This window comes from Gopherus evgoodei, chromosome 5 (assembly GCF_007399415.2).
Source record: "Gopherus evgoodei ecotype Sinaloan lineage chromosome 5, rGopEvg1_v1.p, whole genome shotgun sequence".
Taxonomy (NCBI): domain Eukaryota; kingdom Metazoa; phylum Chordata; order Testudines; family Testudinidae; genus Gopherus; species Gopherus evgoodei.
Window position 1 is genome coordinate 58,601,520 of NC_044326.1, and position 24,900 is coordinate 58,626,419.

The 24,900-nt window shown below is 41.5% G+C and overlaps 1 protein-coding gene across 1 annotated transcript; it reads right to left on the reverse strand.

Annotated features, from left to right (window-relative positions):
• Positions 1–2,316: 2,316 nt before the first annotated feature.
• On the reverse strand, positions 2,317–18,524 carry FRG1 (FSHD region gene 1). Its single transcript, XM_030563744.1, has 9 exons — positions 18,362–18,524; positions 17,765–17,832; positions 15,618–15,740; positions 14,502–14,559; positions 14,122–14,236; positions 13,606–13,710; positions 7,326–7,417; positions 6,351–6,461; positions 2,317–5,203 (listed from the first exon to the last, which is right to left on the reverse strand). Exons 1-9 carry the CDS (start codon positions 18,421–18,423, stop codon positions 5,167–5,169), a joined length of 771 nt encoding a protein of 256 aa, XP_030419604.1. The 5' UTR covers positions 18,424–18,524; the 3' UTR covers positions 2,317–5,166.
• Positions 18,525–24,900: the final 6,376 nt, after the last annotated feature.

Genomic DNA, 24,900 nt, shown 5'->3' on the forward strand with positions numbered 1-24,900 from the left:
AGTAAAGCAGAAGAGTTTTGAAGGTTTTTCTGAAGCTAAGAACTAGTGTGTTGGAAACTTACCAGATTGTCTTCCTACACTGGGCGGTAAGAGGGAACTGAGGGAGGGTCACAGCTGCCCTGCCCTTTATGTCTTCATACAGGAGCATGAAGAGGCATAGGGCATGAGTGGCCCCGATGGATACTATTAAAAAGATTCCAGTCTCACACGGACATTTAACTTTGTCATTAAATGAAGCAGACTTGTGCAGTAGCAGGCTATTCTTTTTATAGTCGGTTTTAAGAACACAAACACACTTTAAAGTAGGAACCAAGCATTTCTTTTAAAAGTTTTCTAAGCCTAACAATTGCCAACTTTTTGAGAATTCTTTACCTAACATTGTTTTATTTGGCTGCCTATGCCTGATTTATATTTTAGACAATTGAGAAACTTTGGTATTAATGCCAGACACACTGTAAATGGCTATTTGGTCTTTATTTCCACATTTTTTAACCATGGACACTGGGCTTTTGCTACTCATGTAGATTGGCATAGTTAAGATTATATTTAAAAAAATCAGTGATCTCATTATGGGGTAAGCTTTATATAAAATTTCTGAACTCATTCACAAAAACTGTTTATCCACTAATCATATAAGCATCTTTTTTTTGTTTGATTTTATGGTCTGTAACATACCAATGCATACCCTGCCTCTAAGGCTTCAGCAGCAGCATGACTTGCATTACCACTTGACTAAGGCTTTACACGCCTCTTCAATTTTTCTTAGGGTGTGTCCCAAAGGACTCAAGCCAAATTCTCATATGCAATCCTAGTTAGCCCAAACAGAAATATATTGTACATGATGTGTGTCTGTGGGTATGGGAGGGATGAGGCATTAAGAACCCTATGTAAAGGAAGGGATGTAATTCCATGGGAAGTCCATGAAATAATTAGAAACACAAGGATCAAATTTGTAACTATATGACTACTTTATTTCATTCTAACTGATCTGCAAACTCCCTGGAGTAGCTTTCTCTGATAGGTAAAATACTGCCATAAAGTAGAAATAAAGGATAGAAATGAAAGACCAATTTTCAACACAGTAAAAGGCTAAAGCAAGGTGACATGAAACTCTGTACGAGGATTGGAGTTCAATTATTTTTTAATTATCTTTGTAAAATGAGTGAAAAGTGATATTGCAGAATTTGCAGGTGGCACAATTCTAGAGTTTAGTCAAGCCTGCAGAATACTATGAGGAACTAACAAAGCTAGGTAGGTGGGCAACACCAGATCAGATGAAATTTGTTGTTGACAAAATGCAAGATAGTGCATAAAAGTGAAGGGGAAAGAGAGAAAAACCCAAGTGTCAGCATGGACAGTTCAATGTGCTCTACAGCAGCGGTTCTCAACCAGGGCTGCACCTACCCAATGGGGTACGCAGAGCTCTTCCAGGGAGTACATAAAATCATCTAGCTCTTTGCCTAACTATGCAACAGACTACATAAAAAGCACTAGCTAAATCAGTACAAATTAAAATTTCATAGACAATGAGTTGTTTATACTGCTTTATATACTGTACACTGAAAGGTAAGTACAATGTTTATATTCTAATTGATTTATTTTATAAATTATAGGGTAAAAATGAGAAAGTAAGCCATTTTTATGTAATAGAGTGGCTGTGACACTTTTTTGTATTTTTATGTCTGATTTGTAAGCAAGTAATTTTTAAGTGAGGTGAAACTTGGGTTACGCAAGGGAAATCAGGCTCCTGAAAAGGGTACAGTAGTCTGGAAAGGTTGAGAGCCACTGCTCTACAGAAACTGTCAAAAGAAAATACATTATGATGCACAAAGTAAGAACATAATACTGAGAACATAACACCATTAATCAAGCTATAGTTCCCCTTACTTGGAATACTGCGTTCAGTTTTTGTTACCCTACCTCAAAACAATATGGCAGAAACAGAAATTCAGACATGGGTGATGAATATGACTAGATCATGGCAAGATTTTGTATGAGGAGGAATTGAAAAGACCAGAACTGTTTTGTTTAGAGAGGAGACAAATGGTAGGTGATATAATGGAAGTATACAACATAATCAAATAGTACAGAAAAGATAAACTGAATGTTCCTTTTATCCTTTTTCACAAACCAAGAACAAGTGGGATGTTCACTGAAATTGGAAAGCAACAAATTCAAAACGGATACCTGCAAATACTAAAAAACAAACAAACAAACCCCAAAACACCTGACAACATGACTTAAAAAAGACTCCTTTCTAAACAATATTGAGACTGCTGAGCTGAATAGTATTTAGAAAAGGATTAGACATACAAGGTGGGTGGAATAATCTTTTATTGAACAACTGTTGAGGAGAGAGACAAGTTTTCGAGCTTACATGGAGCTCTTCTTCAGGTCACTGCATACAAAAAAGGATTAGATAAGTAAATGTCCAGCATTAAAATTATGTTTAGGAAAGGCTATAAACCCTCATACTTAGGGAATAGTTACAGAGATTAAGGAGAAACTTTTCCGAAGATCAGGTTAGACCACAATTGTATACTGTGCGGTTTCTTGCACTCACCTTTGATGCATCTGTTAACTGATACTATCAGATACACTGAATAAAATGGACATAGAATGAAATGGACAAAAGTGATGGCAATTTCTCTTGTTGTTCTGATTAGTTTATTATGTTATTAGTCATTCTTACAGCTTGGCATGGCTATGATCCTTGATTTAAGTTAATGTCTCTGTATTCTAACTTATTTCTATCAACCCCATAAGTCTTATGGGCCTTCCAGTGAGCTTACTATTTAAGGGCGTGTCTACATGGAAAATTATACTGGTAGTATGGCTGTAAATTTCCTCATGTAGACCAGTCCTCTGCTCAGGCAAAATCTCACACAAAAAGGCTTGGGAAGGAAAAATGGCAGTTTCTGCCAATTTTTCTGCTGAGTAATAAGTTTGACCACCCTGTGGAATAAGTAGATCTGCTGAGATCTACCTGGAGGCAAAAGCCATATGTCTGGAGGCCCTCTGACTCCACTACAGCTCTGGAGATCTCTTAACCCTCCCTCCAACTCCTTGGCAGCACAGCAGCAAATGAGCCACGTGACAAAGATTCCCCTTGAAAAGCTACTTCCCAACAGGAGGGATACAGCCCTACATTATATTAACTTTTGTGTGAGATCCCTGCAGCATGGGCAGGAGAATGTGCATTCCCAAGCACTTCCCTATCTCTCCTATGATTTCTCAGACCTGCAGAGGGCTCTCTTCAGGACTGGGGCACAAGGGAACAGTACAGCTGATGGTTCCTATCCTTCCATGAGGGAGACCTACGTGCAGAGTCCCCTCTGCATGAAGGTTAAACAGAGAATGATCTAGTACATCTAGACAAACAGCAACAAGGGATAAAAAAGTAGGTGATAATATAATGGACAAGTGTTATGGTTTTTATTTTGTTCAATATATACATTTTCTAAAAAAACTAAGAGGTGGACTCCACTGCTCTATGTTATCTAAAGCTTGGATCCTTTCTCTTTTTAAGAGTATAAAATAAAACAGACCATTAGATTCCTGGCATTAAAATCATGTGGGAGAACCAACAATCAAGGTGCTTAGTTAGCAGACAACTAGTAAACTTTCCCAAGCACCCATCCTAATCCTGATACAGTAAATAATCAGTTAGCTTTTCATGTGATGAGGGACACTAACATTCTGTGTGTCAGCTGAGAGTTTTTCAGCAATATAAATTTATACAAGCTATGCACCTGTTTTTCTTATGACTCCCTGACAACAGTGACACATGCTTTCATGCGTATACGGCTCTACTAGTGCAATTATTTCTTAACTGGGCTTCAACACCAGTGGTAACTTGTTCTGAATATAGGCAATTAAGTTCACCCTGTTTCATTTTTACATAGGCTGACTATGAAATGACATCACTTTAAACTGGCAGTACTGTCTTTCAGCCTTACGCTGATGGGTATTTATGCTCAGACTCTACCTGTTCTTTTAATGATCCCATTTTTATGCCTTAGGTCAGGCGTAGTCAATTATTTTTTGTCAAGTTCCAAATTTCTTGGTCAAGATATAGTCAACGTCCCAACGTCAGATAACAATAATGACAATAGTAAGTAAATAAAAGATTTTGGGGGCCATTCAAAAGTGTTTGGCTTGTGGTCGGTCTCCTTATTAACTACCCCTGCCTTAGGTTATAGGCAATTGCATGCTCCAAATTTAAAACCACAAAAAACAGTACAGACTACACGTTGCATGTAGGTAACTTAAATTATGGCCTTCACAAGAAGTAAGATTTGAGATGAAAAGGCTGAGCATGGTAACCAAGAACTTTTTGAAGACAGGTTAGAGCTGAATTGTGAAGGTGGTGTTGCAATCAGTACAGTTAGAATTGTTCCCATAAAGGGATTTTATTAAAATAAAATTTTGGTAACAAGCATAAATAGCAACCAGCATTCTACATAATAGTTATTAGGAATGCACAGTATCTGCATTTTAAACATTCTTTAACATTTTTACTTTAAAAGATAGGAACAAGTCCATCTAAAAGCTTTAAGTTAGCAAATTTTGCTAAAACATAAAAACATCAGCAACATATGAGTAATTAAGGGGTCTTCTTTTGTCATGAAAACCTCAATTTCTACATTTCTTCATTTCTCCATACTGTTTTTCAAGTACATAGTTTATGCAAGTATTCCCTTAATGACCCATTGTTCTCTATAAATATTGAAAACCACTCTAGATCCTCAGATGGTATCAGGCAGCATAGCTTCACTGAAGTCAAGCTGAGACTTCAGTCCCATATGTTCAGAGAGACATTAGTTTGATAAAATATTTATTTATTCATGAAAATACAATTTGTCGGGGTAACTTTGTAGTTTGGTTCTGAATTCAGCTCTTCTCTTCTTGACTGTTCATTATGACCTTCAGACTACTGAGCTGCTTCTCTCAACCTTCGACAATTCAATTTGCTAAAGCTATTTGGTTTTGGATCAAATTCTGCATACCAAATTTCAATGCTGTGTAAAGTAACTCTAATGAGAAGTAGGAACAAAAAAGTCTTTGCATTAATAAAGTCACTTCTGCAAAATGTCTTATTCAGATAGTATGCTCAGATGGACAACCAAAGGATATAAAAGCAAGCAAACAAGCAAATTGTTTTTGTCACTTGCAGTATCTATCGGCTTTCAATTTTGCTCGCCTATATGAAAGAGAAGACAGACAAATTTTAGGTTACACAACAGCCATGTAAATTTGAACAGTCTGACAGTCACAAGACATATGAGTAGGCTGTTACATCATTTGCTTCTACTTAACTTTGGAAAATTTGCAAATGACATTAGAAGCCTGTTATTACTTTTGACTTGTTTGGTGGCTTTGTTACTTTGCACAGCTAGCATTTGCTCTTGCATTAGAGCTGTAAGGAATATGCCCACTGGTTGCACATGCACCCTTAAAATTTTGGAGTTTTCTGACTTCTGAATCATGAAGCCTTAGTCTTTTACTGTTTTTTTAATGGACTTTCAAAGATGGGGAAATGTAAAGAAAAATTATTCCAAAATCAAAAACTATTAGGCTGGACATCTCTGGCATGCCACATCACATACAAGGAAAGGCTTCATTGGCGTACACATCGAACATCATAGAAAACATTATGCCACGTTCATAAATTTTTCAGTTGCAGAAGTCAATGCAGTGGGGGATGGCTCCTATGGAATCCTAATGTCTTAAATCAACATATCAACAATTGTACAGTGGTGGAAACAGTTCTTTTCAATATTTTTTGAAGCTGAGTTAATTACTTATAGATACACAATACAGCTTTCTTTTGCTTAGAACATTGGTAAGCAGTGCTTAGGATATTCTGCATTCCCCAAATACTGCACCTGTACAAAGTGCTATTCTCACACCCTCATAACTTGGTCAAACCAAGACTGGTTTTCACTAGACAATGTGAAAAGAATCCTCAGTAATGGCTAATTCCCTATAAAAATGCAACCTTCTATCCCCATTTTGATGTTAGGGTTGTTGAAAAAAATATAAGTTAAGAATTTTGCTTTTATAATACAGTATTATTGTTCTCCACTCTCCTTGTACTCCATTGATTGAACCAGTTTTACTTAAGCTTTCCATAAAAGTTTTCTTTCAGGTAGAAACCAGGCAGGCCTGAAAAATTTCAGCTGAAGCGGGGAGTTTCAAAAATATATAGGCAGCAGAAAATGGACTATAGTGAGAACATTTAGGCAATCTTAACTCTAGTTGTCTTGAGCATTCCAGGTATATCACAGATTCCTCTGTCAACAGCTTTCATTTAATTAACAGCTGGAATTATTTGGATTTTAAAATACCTGTCCAGCAGCGTCTCATGGAAACTGCCTTCTTTTCTAGCTTTTTTGAGAGCTTTACTGTCTTCTTGGCTGATTTTGAGCTTACGATCTTGGAAACTTTGGAACTTCTTTCTGCAAACAATGAACAATGTGAAAATAGCTCCAGTTCTATTGAAACTTTATATAATAAAATGCAGTAGTTGTGCTGGATTTCTAAATTCAATTCCTGGACTAGACTGGTGGCCTAAAAGTAGAACAAGATGCAAGAGAATCTATAATAGTCTCACATGTTGCACTGAGTGTTGTAGGTGCAATATATTAGAATCATAGAATATCAGGGTTGGAGGGAACCTCAGGAGGTCATCTAGTCCAACTCCCTGCTCAAAGCAGGACCAATCCCCAACTGGCCTCCTCAAGGATTGAACTCACAGCCCTGGGTTTAGCAGGCCAATGCTCAAACCACTGAGTTATCCCTCCCCAAGGGACACTGTGTTCTGAGTTCACGGGTGGCAGGTACAGTAGGCCACGGGTGTTGCTGCCGAACCCCTGGTTGCAGGGTTTGGTGGCCAAGTTTTTGCTTTATTATGCCTCAAGCAGGTTCTGGGGTGGCTGAGGAGGTGGTATGTGCCTCCTCAGGCACCTTGGAACCTGCATGGGGCATATCAAAACCGTCTTCTAACAGATGCTTTTCCCTTGGGCAGACTGGGTCCAGGGAGGGGAGGGGAAGCATGGTGCAGCTTCTGCCAGCCCTGGGCTCCTCCGGGCATGGGTGTGGGGGGGACAGAGGAGGGGAGACTGTCATTCAGCAGGAACCTCTCTGGGTGGTTAATGTGCAGTGCTGACAGATTCTGAAGAGAATTTCATTTGACTAGAAGAATGGTGGGGCAGGATTGTTTTAAACAAGGGGAGATAGGAATCCTTTGTGCTCAGATATGGAAATGGATAATTTATTTTAGATGTAGAAGCCTGGCAGCTATATAGCTTTCAATTACATACACATAATTGATTTCACATTGTTTAACATTTCCTTTGTCTTCTTCTGGAATGTCATCTTTCTGCTTAGCTTCTCTTTCAGCACAAGTACGGATCTAGTTATTAGGGGAAGAGGAAAATAGAAAATGTACATTATACAAACTACAATTGATAGTAAGAAAAAATTAAACAAATTCTAACTTCTCCTGGTACTCGAGACACTACAGATGTTGGATTTCTGAGTAGGTCTTTTCAGTTTCACAGCTTGTTAGGATATAACCAAAGATCTCTTAACAAAAGAGTTGGCTCTATTCTAGTTCATTTTTTTTCATAAAGCCTTTGCTCCTACCTTGTAATTTTATATATAAAACATACAAGCACTAAACTAAACACTGAATTTCACATATTTCTTGAATATACAAACAAAATATATTCTGAATCTACAGTATTAAATACTACATTTAAATGATTAGCCAAGATTCATGCTGTGACCAGTTCCCCTGGGGTGCCACTTGGAACTGTGGTACCACTGAGCTCGCCTGACCCACCAGCCTGGGTTCCCTTTAGAGTGTGCTGCTGTGACAGGCTCTCAAGCTCCCTTCCTGTGCACACACAGGTCAGGCCACACCCAACTGCAGTTTCACACAGATGCTGAGATCAGCTCTGCATGGGAAAGCTCAATTAAGGAATTGCCCAGCACTCAAGTGCACACCCCCTCTGGAGTGTAAACCCAAAATTGTCTTGTGCTGCACAGAGAACTGTACAGTGTAAGCTCATGAAATTCACTCCTTCCTTCCATGTGGAGGAAGATTTGCACAGCTTTTTGCCCCCTAGTTATGAATTCCACAAACTGGTTTTAGAAAAAACAAAAACAAGTTTATTAACTACAAAAGATAGATTTGACGTGATTAGAAGGGGTAGTGAACAGATCAAAGCAGATTACTGAGCAAATAAAACAAAGACACAAACTAAGCTTAAGCTACTAAAGTAACTGGTACAAATACCCTATTTTAACCCTAAATGTTGTTTTAAGCAGATTGCAGAGGTTCTTGAAAGCAAGCTTCTCTTGCTTGAAGCTTAAAACTCCACGTATTCTTTCGCAGACTAGACACCTTTCCAGCGTGGGCTCAGCTCCTCTTCCCCCAGTCCTTATTTCTAAGGCCTTGTCTACACTGTTACTTTACAACGCTGCAATTGTCTCGCTCAGGAGTGTGAAAAAACACCTCCCTGAGCGCTGCACATTTCAGAGCTGTAAAGCAGCAGTGTAGACAGTGCACCAGTGCTGGGAGCTACTCCCTTTGTAAGGGTGGGTTGTTTTTTTTTTCCACAGTGCTAGGAGGGCTCTCTCTCAGCACTGGTGCCACAACTACACAGGCAGCGCTTTAATGTTGAGAGTGAAGACATACCCTTAGATGTTTCTAGCAGTCATCCTGGGCAGGGATTCAGTGAAGAATGAACCACAATTATGTCACTTCCCTGCCTTAAATAGGTTTCTACATATGGCTGGAATCCTGTGTCTTCCAGTGCGATTCCTACTCTTGGCCAGTGGAAGCGTACTGATTTTATCGTGGAGTCTAGTACCAGGTGACTTGATCACATGACCCAGCAACCATAACTCAAAGTCTATTTGCAGAGTCCACAGGAAGGCTTTCCAAGAAGGTGGGATATTAGCATCTTTGAAGACCTATTGTTTTTCCTAATGGCCTTTTCCAGCCAGCAATCTAGACCGACCACATTGTTTAGTGGGCGTTCCCCAGATGCAAACACATTTGTAATAGGTGTATAGACAATATTCCTAACCTCAGATACAAAAATGCACATGCATACAAATATGATAATCATAATCATAACCATTCCAATGGTATCTCACGTGACCCATCTTGCATAAAATACATCTTAGTTATGCCATTATCATAACAGTATTTCTACAAATTATATTCATAGATTCATTGATTCTAGGGTCAGAAGGGACCAATGTGATCATCTAGTCCGACCCCCTGCACAAAGCAGGCCACAGAACCCTACCCATCCACTTCTATAACAAACCCCTAACCTATGCCTGAGTTATTGAATCTTCAAATTGTGGTCTGAAGACCTCAAGCTGCAGAGAATCCACCAGCAAGTGACCCATGCCCCACGCTGCAGGGGAAGGCGAAAAACATCCAGGGCCTCTGCCAATCTGCCCTGGAGGAAAATTCCTTCCCGACCCCAAATATGGTGATCAGCTAAACCCTGAGCATGTGGGCAAGACTCACCAGCCAGCATTCAGGAAAGAATTCTCTGCAGTAACTCAGATCCCATCCCATCCAACATCCCATCACCAACCACTGGGCATACTTATCTGGCGATAATCAAAGATCAATTGCCAAAATTAGGCTCTCCCATCATACCATCCCTTCCATAAACTTATCAAGCTTAATCTTAAAGCCAGATATGTCTTTTGCCCCCACTACTCCCCTTGGAAGGCTGTTCCAGAACTTCACTCCTCTAATGGTTAGAAACCTTTGTCTGATTTCAAGTCTAAACTTCCTAGTTTCCAGTTTATACCCATTCGTTCTTGTGTCTACATTGGTACTAAGCTTAAATAATTCCTCTCCCTCCCTAATATTAATCCCTCTGATATATTTATAAAGAGCAAGCATATCCCTCCCCAGCCTTCTTTTGGCTAGACTAAACAAACCAAGCTCTTTGAGTCTCCTTTCATATGACAGGTTTTCCATTCCTCGGATCACCCTAGTAGCCCGTCTCTGGACCTGTTCCAGTTTGAATTCATCCTTCTTAAACATGGGAGACCAGAACTGCACACAGTATTCCAGGTGGGGTCTCACCAGCGCCTTATATAACGGTACTAACACCTCCTTATCTTTGCTGGAAATACCTCGCCTAATGCATCCTAAAACCGGATTAGCTTTTTTCACGGCCATATCACATTGGCGGCTCATAGTCATCCTGTGATCTACCAATACCCCAAGGTCCTTCTCCTCCTCTGTTGCTTCCAACTGATGCGTCCCCAATCTATATCTAAAGTTCTTATTATTAATCCCTAAGTGCATGACCTTGCACTTTTCACCATTAAATTTCATCCTATTACTATTACTCTAGTTTACAAGGTCGTCCAGATCTTCCTGTATGATGTCCTGGTCCTTCTCCGTGTTAGCAATACCCCCCAGCTTCATGTCATCCGCAAACTTTATTAGCACATTCCCGCTTTTTGTGCCAAGGTCGGTAATAAAAAGGTTAAATAAGATTGGTCCCAGAACCGATCCTTGAGGAACTCCACTAGTAATCTCCTTCCAGCCTGACAGTTCACCCTTCACTATGACCCGTTGTAGTCTCCCCTATAACCAGTTCCTTACCCACCTTTCAATTCTCATATTGATCCCCATCTTTTCCAATTTGACTAATAATTCCGCATGTGGAACTGTGTCAAATGCCTTACTGAAATCTAGGTAAATTAGGTCTACCGCATTTCCTTTGTCTAAATAGTCTGTCACCTTCTCAAAGAAGGAGATCAGGTTGGTTTGGCACGATCTACCTTTAGTAAAATCATGTTGTACTTTGTCCCAATTACCATTGACCTCAATGTCCTTAACTACTTTCTCCTTCAAAATTTTTTCCAAGACCTTACATACTACAGATGTCAAAACTAACAGGCCTATAGTTACTCGGATCACTCTTTCTCCCTTTCTTAAAGATGGGAACTACGTTAGCAATTCTCCAGTCGTACGGTACAACCCCTGAGTTTACCGATTCATTAAAAATTCTCGCTAACGGGCTTGCAATTTCATGCGCCAGTTCCTTTAATATTCTCTGATGAAGATTGTCCGGGCCCTCCGATTTTGTCCCATTAAGCTGTTCAAGTATGGCTTCTACCTCAGATGTGGTAATATCCACTTCCATATCCTCATTCCCGTTTGTCATCCTTCCATTACCCCTAAGCTCCCCATTAGCCTTATTAAAGACTGAGGCAAAGTACTTATTTAGATATTGGGCCATGCCTAGGTTATCCTTAACCTCCTTTCCATCCTCAGTGTGTAGCGGTCCCACTTCTTTCTTTTTCTTCTTCTTTATATGGCTATAAAACCTTTTACTATTGGTTTTAATTCGCTTTGCAAGGTTCAACTCTACTTGGCTTTTAGCCTTTCTCACTTTATCCCTACATGTTCTGACCTCACTAAGATAACTTTCCTTGCTAATCCCACCCTTCTTCCACTCCTTGTAGGCTTTCTGCTTTTTCTTAATCACCTCTCTGAGATGCTTGCTCATCCAGCTTGGTCTACAACTCCTGCCTATGGTTTTTTCCCCCTTTCTTGGGATGCAGGCTTGCGATAGTTTCTGCAGCTGCGACTTAAAGTAATTCCAGGCCTCTTCCTGTCATAAACAGATAGCTAAGGGTTAATGTCTCTTTCACCTGAAAAAAAAGTAACCTGAAGCACCTGACCAGAGGACCAATCAGGAAACAGGATTTTTTCAACTCTGGGTGGAGGTCACATTAAAGAGGTCTCTATCCATATCCAAATCAGATCCCAGCGGTCTGTAGCACACCCCAAGCACTATCTCAGGGGAGGCTCTAGTAGCTTTCTTTCCCAGTGTGATTTTTGCCCAGACAGACTCTGTCTTGTCCATTCCATCACTTCTTATTTCTTTACAGTTAACCTCCTCATTGATGTACAATGCTACTCCACCACCTTTGCCTTAATTTCTATCTTTCGTAAACAGCACATAGCCTTCAATACCTGTACTCCAGTCATGACTACTATTCCACCACGTTTCTGTTATCCCTATAATATCTGGTTTCACTTCCTGCACCAGTAGCTCTAGTTCCTCCATTTTGTTCCCTAGGCTCCTCGCATTAGTGTACAGACATCTTAATTTTTGCCATTTGGCTTCACTCACATTCTGTACCTTGTTAGGCACGGACATTCTACCACCAACATCACCTGTTAGTCTGTTATCTACACTACCCTTCCTCCTTATGCCAATTCTTCTGTCCATGGCTGTATCCCCTCTTACTTTGTTTACTTCCCTCTCAAGGTTAAATTCCGGCATGGAGATCTCCCGAACATCTCCCAACCATCTCCCCCAAATTTCTAGTTTAAAGCTCTCTTAATCAGGTCGGTGAGCCTCCATCCTAGAAGTCTATTTCCCTCCTTGCTCAGGTGAAGTCCATCCCGAGAGAACAGTCTTCTGCCCGTAAATGCTTCCCAATGGCTGTACATCCCAAATCCCTCCTTATAGCACCACTGCCTGAGCCATCTGTTGATCGCCATAATCTTGTCACACCTTTGTCGCCCTTCTCTAGGAACCGGCAGAATCCCATTGAAATATATGGGACGTGATGTCACACGTTTTGAAACAGTTAATGCTCTACTATAGATATGCAATTAAAACAACATTATCTGTACTTGGCAAGATGAAAAAGGACTTGGAGACTCCTATTTAAATTGTATAATCTTACGAGACTGAGTTCTTAGCAAATTTTATATATCAAGTTTTAGATTAAGTTGATGGAATTTTAGAAACTAGAAATCAAGATAAGATTTTTTTTTTAACTGATTTAATGTCCAGGAGTGACAATACATTGCATTTCTAATTTAACTGATGTTCAATTATAGATGAAGCTTAAGTGCTTTTCCATTACAAACTGTGATAATCTTATATCAGAGGGGTAGCCTTGTTAGTCTGGATCTGTAAAAAGCAACAATGAGTCCTGTGGCACCTTAAAGACTAACAGATGTATTGTTTTTACTAACCAGGGACATCTAGTACTTACATCCAACACCGCCAAGGAAAACCCAAGTTGCTGTCAGTTACTGGCAAGGAGGAAGTGGTACACTTCTGAGCAAGTGTTGAACAAATAATGTAGCACACTATTAGGAAGTAATTTGCTGTCAGAGGTGTACAATCTGGTTTGTTCAGACTGAACAAGACAGTGACCACTCTTGGTTAGATATCTTGTGGCATTCGCACAAGAGTAAGGAGTTTGCAATCCTGGTTACCTGGTATAAGCCAGTTTTGTTGAGTATTCTGCCTACCGGCAATTTCAAATAATTCTCTTCCTGTCTTAAATAAACAGCAGATTTGTTGAAAAGCTGCCCCATACCACCTTGGAGATGTCTGCAAGTGCAGTTTGTAAAGTGAATTAGAAAAAATCATGGTGAAAGGTATTACGTAAACTTAAGATGTTAGAATGTTTGTTCCATAAATATTATGGATTGTGCATAGTTTTGCATTTTCTATTATAGCATTCAAGCTGATAATATAATTATAAAGTATATATATCACACACACAGAGACAAATTACCTTTATCATTTCTTCTTCCCCTGCAGTTTTATTTTTGGCTTCTATATCTCCCTCTTCATTACAGGTGATAAAGCAGCTATTTGCTGCTAATAAAGCCATTTTCCCCTGTTAAAATACCACCACTTAAGTTAGTACTGTGAACAAATTTTAGACACGCGCCTTAATATTTTAATTCTAGAATACTCCAGAAGACACCACAGATGTCTTCTCACCTTCTGCCTAAGGAACTCTTAGTAGCCAGCCTTGGGGATCTGCTGTCTCTTTTACTCTTACATTGTATATTGCTGCCAAAACAGACAAACATTTTGATTTAAAATCTTTAAAAATACAGTAATTTACCCACCTTCAACCTACAAGTTAACTATTCTTTATAATCCTGCAATTCTTTATAATCCTGTCATGTCATTGCTTTACCACCTGTATGGAAGTGCATCCCATTAGCACTATTAATGTTAAGTTTAAAACAACAATTTTTACCAAGAACATCACTTGCAGTTAATATTAGAGATAGCTTACATCTTGGAAGACAGGTTCCCATTGCTCTCTTGATCCTATTGCATCTGATCGTCCAATAACAAGACCATCTGAATTTATGCCAAGGTATTTGCCATAGCCAGACTTCAGTGCAATTCTTAGAGAAATGAGGGGAAAAGATGCAGAATGTTTTAAAGTTAAAACACTTTAAAATGTTCAGTATATCAAAGAGGTTCAGTATTTTGGTTTTAGCTATATTTCTAAGAGCTAGCTGTTATAATAAAGGAGATTTTAAGGAGGGATATTTAGCTTTGATTCAGGGTAAGAGATCGCATATAGCAGTCTAAATGAGACCTGATAGACATTCTTGAAGTAAAACCTGCACAACATTCAATTTTTCAAAACTCCACTGGAGTAATTACCTGGTGTCAGACAACTTTACTGCTGTAAACTGCTCAGGAGGACTAGGGCCATCATCCTCTGAAAGAGAAATTTTTTTGAAAATTATTATTAGGTATAAAGCATTAGATTTCTGAATGTATGCGACTAAGTTTAAATAAAGCTGATAAATTATACAACAATTATTGGTGTACAATACAGGAAAAGGCTATAATGTGGGGCCAGATATTGATATAAATTTTCAAAAGAGTATCCAACTACTGTAAAAAACAAAAAAGTTTTATAGGAGTTATCTAAACACCTATATGATTAGCACTCTACAAGACACAAATAAAGCCAATCCCTGCCCCCAACAAATTTAGGATTGAGAATTTATAGCAATTCATGGAAAATGTATATCTAAATCCACTGAATTGCTTTGTGAATCTCAGCCTTATATAAGCTTCTCATAACAAAATGTACTTGCACTGTTTTACTTGAGCGTATGACTGGAATTCAGTATTTTAAAAGCCACCATCACTTTTGTAACATCAGGAATGATATACTGCTGCCATTCCTGGAATAGCCGTTACCTTACTCTGGGGTTGAAAGACATCCAGATTCACTCTGCTTCCACAATAGGGTTTCCCTACTTGAGCTGTGCCTCTCTCACTCCCAGAGTTAGGGAAAGACCAGCTACCAGGCCACCTCCACAGAACATCTACATAACAATTACAGCAACCTTTGATGTGGAGTGGGAGTTGTTGGTTGGTAAATGAGGGTCCTAGTCTGACCTGAGTTTCTCTTTTTATTAGACAAATTGACCTCATACTGGTTTTGCATGGTTACTTACAAGAGTCATACTGCTTTTCATTTTGTTAAGGCCTAAACCTACAGGTGAGCATCAAGAAAGGAACTGAACTGCACATATAAGGAAAACATCAAGACTAGCTTAGAAAAATTGATTAGTGGTCATTCATTAGGATTCAGTTATCCTCTTCGCTGTGCTATGCAGTCATACAGGATAATATTTTTTATTATATATAAACTAGCATCACTATAAAAAATCTTTAGTTTATTGACTTGAACAAAAACTCTTCGTTTAGCAAAACACATTTCATACCTCTACACTGCAAAATTTCTCTTTTCCTGATACAAACCTTTATGTGGTGCTCCAAGTGTAAAAAGGCCATTGTCAAGAGCGTGAATATAAGCTCCCTTGTCCAGTTCTATTGCCACAGTTCCTGTGATTTCACCAAAATTTTTTACTGCCCACCAGCTTCCTAAAATATAAGATGATATAACATAGCACACTTACAACTGGATTTTAGCCAAATACTATTATTATTTGAATTAGCATAGCACCTAGGAGCCCTATCATGGATCAGAACCCCATCATACTAGGTGTGGTACAGAACAAAATGATGGTCCCTGCCCCAAAGAACTTGCAATTGACTTATAAGATAGGAGACCACAGATGGATACAGACAGACAGGGGAGTACAAGGAACCAAGACAGTATTCGTTAGGCAGTGGTTTTAGCATACCTGCAACCTAACTGTCATCGGTCTTTTTGTAGGCGTCACGGCAAAGGACAGGGTTTGGAGGATAACCATCTTTGTGGGGAACTGCTCTTAAGCATGAGGGACAACATGGGAGAAAGCATTAAAGTGCTATTTGAAAATTTAATAAGTGGGTTACAGAGGCTGGCATCAATGGCAGAGACGAAGTGGGTATTCACCCACGAAAGCTCATGCTCCAATACGTCTGTTAGTCTATAAGGTGCCACAGGACTCTTTGCTGCTTTTACAGATCCAGACTAACACAGCTACCCCTCTGATATTTAACATCTCAACTGTGAATGAGAAGTTATAGGTAGGGTTGGGATACACTGTGCAGGGCTTTGAAAGTGAAGAGCAGCAATTTATATTTGACATGATAGAGATGGGAGAGCCAGTGGAGGGTTGCAAAGAGAAAGATAATATGGTCAAACTAACAGGCTAGGAATATGATCTTTGCAGCAGCATTCTGAATGGATGAGTGGGACAAGATTGCATTGGTTACGGATGTTACAAAGAGAAAAGGATGTTCCAATGATTGGGACGACGAGAGCCTGCACTACCGTGTTAGCTGCGTGGATGGATAGGAAAGACTATATCTGAGAGAAGTTTTGCAGAAAGAATCTGCAAGATAACTTAAATATGATGACCTAGAGAGGTCTGAGTTGAAGATGATGCCCAGGTTATGTGCCTGAGTGACAGCAGGAAGATGGTGTTGTTCATGGTCATTGAAAAAGAAAAGTGTTGCAGGAAGGGCATTGAGGGAAGATTAAAAGCTGTTGTAGCCACACAGACCTTCAGTTGATGGCTAGACATCCACGAGGAGAGAGAGACAGGTTGAGATTTTAGTCTGGGTAGGAAATAGATCTTATCTAGTAATATGTAGTAGCATGATAAGCTTCTACCGTTTAGGTAATTTGCTGTGAAGCCTTGATTGATAATTATATTTAGGATTATTTTGCTCTTGCAGTAAAACAATTACAATCCAGAAGCTGAACAAAAGTGTTCTGCGTCGTTCCCTTTAAAGTGAATAAATGACAAACACCAAATACCCTATTTGACTGATGGCGCAACACACTGCAATTAGAAGTTGGACTTAGTTATTGGAAAGATTATTTGTAGCCTTAAACTTAGAATGGCCTTTTCCTCTTTTCTCGGAAGCAGCCCAAGAGAACATAGTGTGTGTAGAGAAACAGAGGCTATTGGACATCAGACCTCCCTTCTACCCATACAAAAAAAGATTTCTGTTCAGGTTTTTTAAACAGTCATTCATTTATTTTTCTTTACTACAAGGACTATGATTTATAGCAGGGGTCAGCAACCTCTGGCACGCGGCTCCAGCTGGGCCAGTTTGTTTACCTGCCGCGTCGGCAGGTTTGGCGGACCGCAGCTCCCACTGGCCGCAGTTCGCCGTCCCAGACCAATGCAGGAGGTGAGAAGCCGCATCCAGCACATCCCTTGCCCGTGCCGCCCCCCCATTGGCCTGGGACGGCAAACTGCGGCCAGTGGGAGCTGCGATCGGCCAAACCTGCTGACGCAGCAGGTAAACAAACCGGCCCGGCCCGCCAGGGTGCTTACCCTAGCGACCTGAGTGCCAAAGGTTGCTGACCCAATTTATAGGTTTACAAACATGCGTACAAATATAGTAAACCCAGAAGCCCAACCAAGAAAACAAAACAAACACCCTAATTTTTCCTGTCTTTATCTTTACTTCTATACTGGTGTGCATGTCTTTTAAAGCCAACTCACCAACAATATCAAGCTGATCTTCTGCATTTTCTTCTCTTTTTCTTTTCTTATCTCTGTGTTTTTTCTTACTGCAAAGCAAGACAACAAGATAGCTAAATAATAAACCTTCCCTAACGAACCGTGTGTGTCTGAATCACCACCACTAATACACAGTAACACAGGGGAGGAGAGGAAGAGGGGGGCAGGTCACTAGGGCAACCCATGGCTCCGCAGACCTAGCTGTCCACAGGCTCACGTTGTACCCATCTCAGAAGTCGGTTTTTAAACCGCTTTACTCAAAACTGGGCACGTTCCCGTGTGGACGCTCTTGCTGGGGTTTAGTTTACACCTGATCCCTGTCAGTTTAAGCTACAGCGAACCAAGGCCACTTCATTCCGGAACAAGCGCGTCCACACGGGACGGGGGACGGGGGACAGCGCGCGCTCCGGCCGACGCGCAGTGACTTCAAGGCTGGGGAGGCGAGGAGGGGAGTGAGCCTGGGGCAGGCCCCCGTCTGGGGGGCAGCAGACGGAGACGGACCGGCCAGTCCATGTCGGGGGGGGGCTCATCGCGGCGCTTTGGCGACCAATGGGGAGGAACGTCCGGGCCGCTTCGCACCTTTTCAGCTTCGCCCCCTTGAGAACGAGCTTGGTGGATTTCACGCAGGTATACTCCGCCATCGCTGAACTGCGCCAGCCCAGACAGACAATCCACCCCTTCCTGCAACTCCGACGGGGGCCGCAGAGGGACAAATGAGAACGGCCGGCCCTTGGTCAACGCGCGCGGACGGCGTGCACATGCGCAGTGGGGAAGTGACGCCCCTGCCCTCACCTGGCTGCTCTTGTCCCCTACGGGCGGGTGTTGTGAATGTCTCTGCGCCAGCAGTGCTGGAGGCGGGGGTGCCCCCCCGCCCAAAGGGGCCGGGCCCTGGCGGAGGCAGCGGCGGGGCGAGGCCGTTCACGGGATGGGTTTTGGAGGCGGGCGGCGGGGAGGGGAGTTAGAGGAAGGGGAAAAGGCCCCGATCTGCCGGTCAGTGCTGGGCTGATGCGGTTCTTGTGGCCGCGCTGGTCTCGGGTGCGGAATTGCCAACGCCAAAGGCTCCGCGCGCGCGGGCGGCTCCCCCGCCCCCAACCCCCCGACTCTCAGTCATGAGACTGAAAAAAAACCCGACCTGGCTTCAGTGTCTTTGTCTTGTGAGTTTTCACTTTTAGGGAGCGCTTGTTTGCAAGCCTCAGGGCTAGAGATTACGTCTACACTGCAATTAGATACCCAGGGCTGGCCCATGCCAGCTGCCTCCGGTGCTTGGTGCTCTGTGACTAAGGGGCTGTTTAAGCCAGGGATGCCCGGGTGGGGGGCAAGTGGGGCAATTTCCCCCAGGCCCCGCAGGGCCCCCACGAGAGTTTTTCGGGGTCCCTAGAGCAGGGCCCTTCACTCGCTCCGGGGGCCCCGGATAACTCTCACAGGGCCCAGGCCCCTGGAGCTTCTTCCACTCTTCCTCGGCAGCAATTTGGCAGCGGGGAGTCTTTTTGCCCCAGGACCCGCCATCGAAGTGCCCCAAAGACCCGCGGTGGGGGGTCCTTCTGCCCTGGGATCTGCCGTTGAAGCACTGGGTCTTCAGCGGCAATTCAGCGGCGGGGGCCCTGCACCGCCGAAGACCCCAGGCCCGCTGAATCATCTGGGCGGCCCTGGTTTAATTGCCATGTAGATGTTTGGGCTTGGCCCCCTCCTGCCTTGCAGGGTCTTAAAGCCCAGGCTCCGGCCATAGACCTAATGTCCACATCACAATTAAACAACCCTGAGAGCCCGAGCCTCACGAGCCCAACTCAGTTGGCAAGGGCCAACCACGGGTTTTTAATTGCAGCATAAACATACCCGTAGTCTATGTCTACACTACAACTTCATCAGTATGTAGAGTATGTGTAACTAACACCACAGTGAAAAGCAGCCTGTGTCCACAGTACAGTGTGTGGCCACAGGTGTTGATGAAAGGGTCTGGCTGGGGGAGGCAGCAGGGAAAGGCGCAGCAGCAAGGAGCTGCCAAAGCTTTTCCATGATGCCTTCCGTCTCATAGACTCATAGACTCTAGGACTGGAAGGGACCTCGAGAGGTCATCGAGTCCAGTCCCCTGCCCTCAGAGTCTTTCCCCGCTGCTGGAGCCTTTCCCTGTGGAGGGGAAATACTCCAGCAGCAGGGAGGCAGTAGGACACTACACTGCTAAAAATAACTGTAGATGGCGGGAGGTACTGCTTGGGTGTGTAGAGTGTCATGTAGGGGACATAACCAAAGGGTTCAGATGTGTTTTTACTCTCCTAAGCAGTACCTCACCATCTACACTACTATATATATTTATGCTGGGGTGTGCATAATGTCTGTATTCTACATGCTATCAAAAGGGGTGTGCAGTATAGATTTACCCTAAAGGTTTTATAGTACAGCCTATCACCATAATATCTGAGCATCTTCCACATAAAATTAATATCAATACCCAAGACCCAATGGACTTTATGAGGTCTCTGGCCCTTCTTCGTTTTCAAGGTCAAAACTCTGTTTGGATAGATTGATTTTTTTTTCTTTTTGGGTGGTGATGGAAGGCATTTGGAAATAAAAGGGTTGTTTGAAATATGAGCATCACATGTTGAAAAAGCTTTCTCAAAGGGGAAGGCTTTGCAACATTTCCTAAAGATGGTCACAGTCTAGATTCACCTGATTTCTTCAGGAAAATTGTTCCATAGCCAAATCGCTTCAACAGAGAATACTTTGTCCCCAGCTCTCACATGCTTTATCCTGGGCTTTCAGATCTCATTGTCCCAGAGGAGTACAGCTGTCACGGTGGTTCAGAGATCAAAAATTAGACTTTGATGTAGGTGAGCCTTGATCCACTAATTGCTTAGAAAATCAGTATGAACGCCTTAAACTAGCATCAGAAACTAGTGTGATGGGCCACACTAAGAACTTAAAGAATCTTGAGCACAGGCTTGATGTGTTCATGGTGGCCTGAGCCATGGAGAAGGTGGGCAGCCACATTCTATACAAGCTGCAGTCAGTGCATCATCTGCATATTCATTTTCAGATATGAGTTACAGTAATCCAGTCTGGAAGTGACAAATGCATGGATCAGTATGGCCAGGTCCTTGTCTGCGTGAGAGGGACAAGTTTCATATCAAGCTGGAGGTCAGAGAAGGCATTTTTGGAAAATAATGCTTCCTGCTCATCCAAGCTTAGTGAGGGGTCAAATAGGACCCCAAGTCTTCACATCACTTTGATGAATGAGGGCTGCATGCCTTTGATGGAAGATGAAGACAATGACTTGGCCAGGTCTTACAAGCTGTTCTTCTTTCTGACCAGCACCACGTTGGTCTTCCCTGAGTTCAGCTTGAATCAGCTGCTCTTCATCCAAGAGCTTTTTTTCTGTAAATGTTCTGACATTTAAAAAGTGGTGGTGGTTGCATCAGTTGAGAATGAGATATATAGTTGAGTATCATTGGCATACTGTTGACAGCTAAGCCTGTAGCATCTCACTCTCTGTCCCAGTGGTCTCAGGTAGATATTCAAAAGTTGGAGGGATAGTAGGGATTGCTGCAGGACCCTTAGGTGAAGGTCTTCAAAGGGAGAAGAAGTTACCCATCACTACTCTTTGAGTTATGCTCAAGAGGAATTATTGGAGCCAACTAGTGCTGGGTTGTCTGCTGTGTCAAGTAGGAAAGTTAGTAGTACTTTCTGGTTCATGGCGTTAAAGGCTGCAGAGAGGTCCAGTAGCATGAGCGTGGAGATTTTACCTGTGCCTGTGGTCATGAGGAGATTGTCTTCTAATGCCACTTGAACCAGTTATGTGCTCTAGTCTGAACACTGTGACAATATGCAACATCAGTCAACATCCAGGATGTTGACTGATGTCACATATTGTTGGAACTTAGTGGTTACTACTTTCTCAGTTATTTTGCCCAGGAACAGGATGCTGGAGATAGGTTAGTAGATGGAGAGAGATTCAGGACTGAATGTTGGTTTCTTGAAGTTTGGGTTAACCGTTGCATTTTTCAACAAGTCTGGTAGTTACTGGTATGTTTTTTTTTGGAAAGAGGCACTGACTATTTCCTTTAGTATATTAAGCATAGTTCTTCACTGGTTTTCACTAGCCAGAAGAAACATGGATCCATTTCACAGGTTCGTAGCTCTAATAGTCTTGGCGGCTTCTTGAGCTTTGGCATTATGTGATGGGCCACACTAAGAACATAAGAACAGCCATACTGGGTCAAACCAAAGGTCCATCTAACCCAGTATTCTGTTTTCCGACAGTGGCCAATGCCAGGTGCCCCAGAGGGAATGAACAGAACAGGTAATCATTAAGTAATCCTTTCCCTGTTGCTCATTCCCAGCTTTTGGCACTGAGTCAGGGGTGGTAGTGTGAATAACACAATCCAGTAATGGGTGGAATTTTCTTTCACAATTAGCTCCATATGTAATACATTTATCTTATCAATGACATATGCGGATAGCTCTTTACAATCGTCAATGATTGGCTTTGGAGTCTGGGCTGTGCAGTCTGGGTTGATTAGCCAGTTCATTGTGCAAAATAACTCTGCTGGCTGGAATTCTGCTGTGTTGATTACAGAGGAGTAGAAGGCTCATTTTGCCTCCTACATTATAGTGTTTATATACTTTGTTTTGCCATTGTTAGTATGTTAGTATCTAATATGGGAACAAAGATGTCATGACCATTTCTGATTATGAATATAATGCGTTATAAGGGATACATAAAAATCGACTGTAGAGTTAGCAAAAGCAGAGCGAAATAGCTGGTTTACTTTGGTAAGATTTTATAAATAAATGGAAGCAATAACGGATTGCAATTTATTACATATACTTGACAGTTTATCTGATGTATGAGGGGTAGCTGTGTTAGTCTGTAGCCATTAAAACAATGAGTCCGGTGGCACCTTAAAGACTAACAGGTTTATTTGGGCATAAGCTTTCGTGGGTAAAAAACCCACTTCTTCTTTAAACCCATGAAAACTTATGCCCAAATAAATCTGTTAGTCTTTAAGGTGCCACTGGAGTCCTCGTTTTTATCAGATAACTGAAATGTCTTCTCTTTATATTCTGGTATTTGTCCACCAGATGTTGCTGTATCCACAAAAATACACGAAAATTAACAAACTTTTGAAAAATATAATGCTTATACTTTTATTACAATTTGCTAATGATATCTGCCTGATCCTGGAGAGTCTTACACACTTGCTTAACTGTGTGCATTTTGAGTGGGCTATGAGGAAACTAAGCACTGTAATTGAGCATGTGTGTAAGTTTTTGCAGGATTGGGGCCATATTTATTACACTTACTATTTCATTTTCCTCATTACATTGGAGAAAGGGTGCTGAGAATATACATTCCTAGTGCTTAAAAAAATGTAGGCATGAGTTTCTCAAGCTCCCATAATGTGAGACTTCAGTTCTCTTCTTTTTAATGTGTATAATTTTATTTACAATAATTACATATTTTAAAGTATTTTTCATTTCAGTGACACTAACAGCAAAAAGACATCATTACATTATACATACAGAACTATGAAATCTCCCTCAGGGCAAAGTCATTCCATCAATCAGAAAATGGTGTCTAAAATAGTGCCATTTTAGGAAAGCTATTTACATTCTAATTTGCCAGTTAGTATTTTCGAAATTAAAACATTTCCAAAATGTGCTAACTATGATTGTTTAAAAAAGTGTAATGGTTCATTTTCTTTATGGTAGTAGAAATAAATAGAGCCTTGGTATATGAAAATGTAGAAAATAAATCAACCTTTTTTTTCATAGATGGATTTTGTTATTGGTTTGGAATTTGTTGTATGTGCTTTTTTTTTTTTTTTTTAAATAAAGATCCCTGAAGAGTGAGATCATTTGCTGTCTCTCATGTAGATGGGGCATTTTTGCTGAGGTGTCGTTTGCAAAATGGGCACCTCTATCGCTCAAGTTATAAAAAAATCCTTATGAACAACATGTCTCTAGGACATTTTGAAGTGATGGAAATAAAGAGAAGAAGTAGTGCTTGTATGGATATAGCCAAGCGCTCTAGATGCATTTGCTAGAGATGAGCCTGAACCAAAATCCCAGATGTGAGCATCCTTGAACTTTGGGATCTGAACTTTGCATGGGTCTAGGTCTAGCTCTTTTATTTATAGTTAGGAAATGTGGAAATCTTCCAGGTTAAGATAAACTCTAGTGGTGAATGAGCTCTCTTAATAGTGGAATTGGCTCAATTTCTCTTTCTTTACAACTGTGGGTGGCCTTCCTAAAATATTTCACTCTTGGCAGATATAACAAGCTGCATAAAAGGTAGTTTGTGTGAGGTTCATATTTTGCTTGCTAATTTGGAGGAGGGAAGTCTGATCTGAGGTGGAGCTCAGGCTGCCACCTTGCAATGCTTTGTCACAACATTCCAAAATAGTTGTGTGATCATGCTGATGCATCACCATAATATCATGATGCAAGTCATGATGTCAGGGCACAGCCTCTGGATGTCAAAATAGAGTCATTTTGACCTACTATATTTTGAAAATGTTTTTATTGTAACTTCTGGATACTACAGAAGCCTTGAAAATTGCCAGTTTTGTTAAATAAAAAGTTTAATTTCAGATTTTTACATGGACAAGTAAACGTTCTCAAACAAGCATTTTACAACTTTAGTCAATACATGGTACAGTATTTAGGGTATCAGAAAAAACATAAGAACTAATAGTAAATTTTTGTTTATTTGACAGATCTTGGTCACAAAACCTCCATGATGCCTAGGGTTGTCAATTTTCTAATCCCACAAAACTGAACACCCTAGCCTTGCCCTTTCCCTTAGACCTCACCCCCACACTCCACCTCCACTCATTACATTCCCCCTCCCATGGTGGCTCGCTTTCTCCCACCCTCTCTCACTTTCACTGGGCTGGGGCAGGGTGTGGGGTGTGGGAGGGGGAAGGGGTCTAACTGGGGGTGCAGACTTTGGAATGGGGCTAGAAATGAGAGGTTCAGAGTGTCGGAGGGAGCTCTGGGCTGAGGCAGGGAGTTGGGGTAGGAGTGGTTTTGGGTGCAGAAGAGGGCTCCAGGCGGGGGGGTTGGGATGTGGGAAGGGGTGAGGGTTCTGGGCTGGGGATGAGGGCTCTGGGCTAGAGCTG

What these genes read in the sequence shown, in the direction of transcription:
- FRG1 (XM_030563744.1), bottom strand. Translation starts at nt 18,423, where the DNA reads ATGGCGGAGTATACCTGCGTGAAATCCACCAAGCTCGTTCTCAAGGGG. An exon ending in AAGGGGGCGAAGCTGAAAAG is followed by an intron (nt 17,833 to 18,361) that starts GTGCGAAGCGGC and finishes CTTGCTTTGCAG; the next exon opens with TAAGAAAAAACACAGAGATA. An exon ending in GGGAAGAAGAAATGATAAAG is followed by an intron (nt 7,418 to 13,605) that starts GTAATTTGTCTC and finishes CCTAATAACTAG; the next exon opens with ATCCGTACTTGTGCTGAAAG.